The sequence below is a fragment of the Oncorhynchus mykiss genome, chromosome 9 (assembly GCF_057628025.1).
Source record: "Oncorhynchus mykiss isolate SJ-2025 chromosome 9, ASM5762802v1, whole genome shotgun sequence".
NCBI classification, from domain to species: domain Eukaryota; kingdom Metazoa; phylum Chordata; class Actinopteri; order Salmoniformes; family Salmonidae; genus Oncorhynchus; species Oncorhynchus mykiss.
In genome coordinates this window covers 82,195,111-82,202,398 of record NC_143030.1, presented here as the reverse complement: position 1 = coordinate 82,202,398, position 7,288 = coordinate 82,195,111, and the positions used below count along the sequence as shown (strand labels likewise).

The 7,288-nt window shown below is 47.2% G+C and overlaps 1 protein-coding gene across 2 annotated transcripts in view; it reads right to left on the bottom strand.

Annotated features, from left to right (window-relative positions):
- The window catches only part of plxnb3 (plexin B3), a 278,639-nt gene that overhangs the window by 42,944 nt on the left and 228,407 nt on the right, over positions 1-7,288 (bottom strand). For both annotated transcript variants that reach the window (XM_090185576.1, XM_090185577.1), the window contains exon 25: positions 6,116-6,294. In XM_090185576.1, coding sequence (XP_090041702.1) covers positions 6,116-6,294 — 179 coding nt within the window. The remainder of the gene's footprint in view (positions 1-6,115; positions 6,295-7,288) is intronic.

The following is a 7,288-nucleotide window of genomic DNA, read 5'->3' as shown; positions in this document are numbered from 1 at the left end:
GTGGACAGTATTATTCTTGATGACGAGGAGGGTAGTAGTCATGGTGGACAGTATTATTCTTGATGACGAGGGTAGTAGTCATGGTGGACAGTATTATTCTTGATGAGGAGGAGGGTAGTAGTCATGGTGGACAGTATTATTCTTGATGAGGAGGGTAGTAGTCATGGTGGACAGTATTATTCTTGATGACGAGGGTAGTAGTCATGGTGGACAGTATTATTCTTGATGACGAGGAGGGTAGTAGTCATGGTGGACAGTATTATTCTTGATGAGGAGGAGGGTAGTAGTCATGGTGGACAGTATTATTCTTGATGACGAGGGTAGTAGTCATGGTGGACAGTATTATTCTTGATGACGAGGAGGGTAGTAGTCATGGTGGACAGTATTATTCTTGATGACGAGGGTAGTAGTCATGGTGGACAGTATTATTCTTGATGACGAGGGTAGTAGTCATGGTGGACAGTATTATTCTTGATGACGAGGGTAGTAGTCATGGTGGACAGTATTATTCTTGATGAGGAGGGTAGTAGTCATGGTGGACAGTATTATTCTTGATGACGAGGGTAGTAGTCATGGTGGACAGTATTATTCTTGATGACGAGGAGGGTAGTAGTCATGGTGGACAGTATTATTCTTGATGACGAGGGTAGTAGTCATGGTGGACAGTATTATTATTGATGACGAGGGTAGTAGTCATGGTGGACAGTATTATTCTTGATGACGAGGGTAGAAGTCATGGTGGACAGTATTATTCTTGATGACGAGGGTAGTAGTCATGGTGGACAGTATTATTATTGATGACGAGGAGGGTAGTAGTCATGGTGGACAGTATTATTATTGATGACGAGGAGGGTAGTAGTCATGGTGGACAGTATTATTATTGATGACGAGGGTAGTAGTCATAGTGGACAGTATTATTCTTGATGACGAGGAGGGTAGTAGTCATGGTGGACAGTATTATTCTTGATGACGAGGGTAGTAGTCATGGTGGACAGTATTATTCTTGATGACGAGGGTAGTAGTCATGGTGGACAGTATTATTCTTGATGACGAGGAGGGTAGTAGTCATGGTGGACAGTATTATTCTTGATGACGAGGGTAGAAGTCATGGTGGACAGTATTATTCTTGATGACGAGGGTAGTAGTCATGGTGGACAGTATTATTCTTGATGACGAGGAGGGTAGTAGTCATGGTGGACAGTATTATTCTTGATGACGAGGAGGGTAGTAGTCATGGTGGACAGTATTATTCTTGATGACGAGGAGGGTAGTAGTCATGGTGGACAGTATTATTCTTGACGAGGAGGGTAGTAGTCATGGTGGACAGTATTATTCTTGATGACGAGGGTAGTAGTCATGGTGGACAGTATTATTCTTGATGACGAGGGTAGTAGTCATGGTGGACAGTATTATTCTTGATGACGAGGGTAGTAGTCATGGTGGACAGTATTATTCTCGATGACGAGGGTAGTAGTCATGGTGGACAGTATTATTCTTGATGACGAGGGTAGTAGTCATGGTGGACAGTATTATTCTTGATGACGAGGGTAGTAGTCATGGTGGACAGTATTATTCTTGATGATGAGGAGGGTAGTAGTCATGGTGGACAGTATTATTCTTGATGACGAGGGTAGTAGTCATGGTGGACAGTATTATTCTTGATGACGAGGAGGGTAGTAGTCATGGTGGACAGTATTATTCTTGATGACGAGGAGGGTAGTAGTCATGGTGGACAGTATTATTCTTGATGACGAGGGTAGTAGTCATGGTGGACAGTATTATTCTTGATGACGAGGAGGGTAGTAGTCATGGTGGACAGTATTATTCTTGATGACGAGGGTAGTAGTCATGGTGGACAGTATTATTCTTGATGACGAGGAGGGTAGTAGTCATGGTGGACAGTATTATTCTTGATGACGAGGGTAGTAGTCATGGTGGACAGTATTATTCTTGATGACGAGGAGGGTAGTAGTCATGGTGGACAGTATTATTCTTGATGACGAGGGTAGTAGTCATGGTGGACAGTATTATTCTTGATGACGAGGGTAGTAGTCATGGTGGACAGTATTATTCTTGATGACGAGGAGGGTAGTAGTCATGGTGGACAGTATTATTCTTGATGACGAGGAGGGTAGTAGTCATGGTGGACAGTATTATTCTTGATGACGAGGAGGGTAGTAGTCATGGTGGACAGTATTATTCTTGATGAGGAGGGTAGTAGTCATGGTGGACAGTATTATTCTTGATGACGAGGAGGGTAGTAGTCATGGTGGACAGTATTATTCTTGATGACGAGGAGGGTAGTAGTCATGGTGGACAGTATTATTCTTGATGACGAGGAGGGTAGTAGTCATGGTGGACAGTATTATTCTTGATGACGAGGGTAGTAGTCATGGTGGACAGTATTATTCTTGATGAGGAGGAGGGTAGTAGTCATGGTGGACAGTATTATTCTTGATGAGGAGGGTAGTAGTCATGGTGGACAGTATTATTCTTGATGACGAGGGTAGTAGTCATGGTGGACAGTATTATTCTTGATGACGAGGAGGGTAGTAGTCATGGTGGACAGTATTATTCTTGATGAGGAGGAGGGTAGTAGTCATGGTGGACAGTATTATTCTTGATGACGAGGGTAGTAGTCATGGTGGACAGTATTATTCTTGATGACGAGGAGGGTAGTAGTCATGGTGGACAGTATTATTCTTGATGACGAGGGTAGTAGTCATGGTGGACAGTATTATTCTTGATGACGAGGGTAGTAGTCATGGTGGACAGTATTATTCTTGATGACGAGGGTAGTAGTCATGGTGGACAGTATTATTCTTGATGAGGAGGGTAGTAGTCATGGTGGACAGTATTATTCTTGATGACGAGGAGGGTAGTAGTCATGGTGGACAGTATTATTCTTGATGACGAGGAGGGTAGTAGTCATGGTGGACAGTATTATTCTTGATGACGAGGGTAGTAGTCATGGTGGACAGTATTATTCTTGATGACGAGGGTAGTAGTCATGGTGGACAGTATTATTCTTGATGACGAGGGTAGTAGTCATGGTGGACAGTATTATTCTTGATGACGAGGAGGGTAGTAGTCATGGTGGACAGTATTATTCTTGATGACGAGGGTAGTAGTCATGGTGGACAGTATTATTCTTGATGACGAGGGTAGTAGTCATGGTGGACAGTATTATTCTTGATGACGAGGAGGGTAGTAGTCATGGTGGACAGTATTATTCTTGACGAGGAGGGTAGTAGTCATAGTGGACAGTATTATTCTTGATGACGAGGGTAGTAGTCATAGTGGACAGTATTATTCTTGATGACGAGGAGGGTAGTAGTCATGGTGGACAGTATTATTCTTGACGAGGAGGGTAGTAGTCATGGTGGACAGTATTATTCTTGATGACGAGGAGGGTAGTAGTCATGGTGGACAGTATTATTCTTGATGACGAGGGTAGTAGTCATGGTGGACAGTATTATTCTTGATGACGAGGAGGGTAGTAGTCATGGTGGACAGTATTATTCTTGATGACGAGGGTAGTAGTCATGGTGGACAGTATTATTCTTGATGACGAGGAGGGTAGTAGTCATGGTGGACAGTATTATTCTTGATGACGAGGGTAGTAGTCATGGTGGACAGTATTATTCTTGATGACGAGGAGGGTAGTAGTCATGGTGGACAGTATTATTCTTGATGACGAGGGTAGTAGTCATGGTGGACAGTATTATTCTTGATGACGAGGGTAGTAGTCATGGTGGACAGTATTATTCTTGATGACGAGGGTAGTAGTCATGGTGGACAGTATTATTCTTGATGACGAGGAGGGTAGTAGTCATGGTGGACAGTATTATTCTTGATGACGAGGAGGGTAGTAGTCATGGTGGACAGTATTATTCTTGATGACGAGGGTAGTAGTCATGGTGGACAGTATTATTCTTGATGACGAGGAGGGTAGAAGTCATGGTGGACAGTATTATTCTTGATGACGAGGAGGGTAGTAGTCATGGTGGACAGTATTATTCTTGACGACGAGGGTAGAAGTCATGGTGGACAGTATTATTCTTGATGACGAGGAGGGTAGTAGTCATGGTGGACAGTATTATTCTTGATGACGAGGGTAGTAGGCATCTTTCCCTTTTAAACAATTAATTTCTATTCGGGTTGATTAGAGGAACGAATCCATGCAGTTTGGTGGTATAAATAAACACAAATCTGCTGCTGATGGAGCTCATGAGCTGGACCTGTCTGAGCTGGACCTGTCTGAGCTGGATCTGTCTGAGCTGGACCTCTCTGAGCTGGACCTCTCTGAGCTGGACCTCTCTGAGCTGGACCTCTCTGAGCTGGACCTCTCTGAGCTGGATCTGTCTGAGCTGGACCTCTCTGAGCTGGACCTCTCTGAGCTGGACCTCTCTGAGCTGGACCTGTCTGAGCTGGACCTCTCTGAGCTGGATCTGTCTGAGCTGGACCTCTCTGAGCTGGACCTCTCTGAGCTGGACCTCTCTGAGCTGGGCCTGTCTGAGCTGGATCTGTCTGAGCTGGACCTGTCTGAGCTGGACCTGTCTGAGCTGGATCTGTCTGAGCTGGACCTCTCTGAGCTGGACCTCTCTGAGCTGGGCCTCTCTGAACTGGGCCTCTCTGAGCTGGATCTGTCTGAGCTGGACCTGTCTGAGCTGGGCCTCTCTGAGCTGGGCCTCTCTGAGCTGGGCCTCTCTGAGCTGGGCCTCTCTGAGCTGGGCCTCTGAGCTGGATCTGTCTGAGCTGGACCTGTCTGAGCTGGACCTGTCTGAGCTGGACCTGTCTGAGCTGGATCTGTCTGAGCTGGGCCTCTCTGAGCTGGACCTCTCTGAGCTGGGCCTCTCTGAGCTGGGCCTCTCTGAGCTGGGCCTCTCTGAGCTGGGCCTCTCTGAGCTGGATCTGTCTGAGCTGCTCCTCTCTGAGCTGGACCTGTCTGAACTGGACCTCTCTGAGCTGGGCCTCTCTGAGCTGGGCCTCTCTGAGCTGGGCCTCTCTGAGCTGGATCTGTCTGAGCTGGACCTGTCTGAGCTGGACCTGTCTGAGCTGAATCTGTCTGAGCTGGACCTCTCTGAGCTGGACCTCTCTGAGCTGGACCTCTCTGAGCTGGGCCTCTCTGAGCTGGGCCTCTCTGAGCTGGGCCTCTCTGAGCTGGATCTGTCTGAGCTGCTCCTCTCTGTGCTGGACCTGTCTGAGCTGGACCTCTCTGAGATGGATCTCTCTGAGCTGGACCTCTCTGAGGTGGATCTCTCTGAGCTGGACCTCTCTGAGCTGGACCTGTCTGAGCTGGACCTGTCTGAGCTGGACCTCTCTGAGCTGGACCTGTCTGAGCTGGACCTGTCTGAGCTGGACCTGTCTGAGCTGGACCTCTCTGAGCTGGACCTGTCTGAGCTGGACCTCTCTGAGCTGGACCTCTCTGAGCTGGACCTCTCTGAGCTGGATTTGTCTTAGCTGGATCTGTCTGAGCTGGACCTCTCTGAGCTGGACCCCTCTGAGCTGGATCTGTAGGCAGCTGAGCTAAACTGAGCTAAACTGGGATTCTACCACCCCACTATCAGTTAGGGGGGAAACTAATAACAAACCTGTTTTTGCTTTGTCATTATGGGGTATTGTGTGTACATTAATCCATTTGATAATAAGACTCTAACGTAACAAAATGTGGAAAAAGTAAATGGGCATGACTACTTTCTGAATACAACGTACATAATTCATGTCTCAATGCTTATTAATCCTACCTCCTCCCCTTCATCTACACTAATTGAAGTGGATTTAACAGGTGAACATCTCACCATGATTGAGTGTATATATATATATATATATATATATATATATATATATATATATATATATATATATATATATATATAAATAAAAAGGATAGATCAGCATATATATCTCTCTAGAGGGTAGGTTCATGTTACAGGGACAGACTGGGTTTGAACTATGTGCCACAGGACTGTGTTAGCCAGCTGAGCTAAAGTCTAGGCATGACCTTTTGGCCTCAGGATAAGCTCATTACACAAGTGTGGTTCACTGAATCTCCTCTGTAACACGAACCTGGGCCATTGAGACTGTGTTGTTCCCACTGAGCTAAAAGACCCACCTGCGCAGCATGAGTTTGGGGTTCTTGGCGACGTACTGCTGCACCAGGTCTCCCAGTAAGGTCTTCATGACATCGGTGAAGTACTCCAGCTTGTCGTGCAGGGCCATGGTTAGGAGAGACGCCACGTAGCCACGGTCACGCTGGGAGAAGTTCTGCTGGGCCTCCAGCGTGTGGATGAACTGGAAGAGAAGGAGAATAGATTGCTTTAAAGTCCAATGTGTCTTCTGCTTTATCCCCTCTGAGAGCCTGGAACAGCTGGTAGCCATATTACGACCCCCCCTGGAGAGGTAGCCATATTACGATGCCCCTGGAGAGGTAGCCATATTACGATGCCCCTGGAGAGGTAGCCATATTACGATGCCCCTGGAGAGGTAGCCATATTACGATGCCCCTGGAGAGGTAGCCATATTACGACCCCCCCTGGAGAGGAAGCCATATTACGATGCCCCTGGAGAGGTAGCCATATTACGATGCCCCTGGAGAGGTAGCCATATTACGATGCCCCTGGAGAGGTAGCCATATTACGATGCCCCTGGAGAGGAAGCCATATTACGATGCCCCTGGAGAGGTAGCCATATTACGACTCCCCTGGAGAGGTAGCCATATTACAACCCCCCTGGAGAGGTAGCCATATTACGATGCCCCTGGAGAGGTAGCCATATTACGATGCCCCTGGAGAGGTAGCCATATTACGACTCCCCTGGAGAGGTAGCCATATTACGATGCCCCTGGAGAGGTAGCCATATTACGATGCCCCTGGAGAGGAAGCCATATTACGACCCCCCTGGAGAGGTAGCAATATTACGATGCCCCTGGAGAGGTAGCCATATTACGATGCCCCTGGAGAGGAAGCCATATTACGACCCCCCTGGAGAGGTAGCAATATTACGATGCCCCTGGAGAGGTAGCCATATTACGATGCCCCTGGAGAGGAAGCCATATTACGATGCCCCTGGAGAGGTAGCCATATTACGATGCCCCTGGAGAGGTAGCCATATTACGATGCCCCTGGAGAGGTAGCCATATTACGACTCCCCTGGAGAGGTAGCCATATTACGATGCCCCTGGAGAGGTAGCCATATTACGATGCCCCTGGAGAGGAAGCCATATTACGACCCCCCTGGAGAGGTAGCAATATTACGATGCCCCTGGAGAGGTAGCCATATTACGATG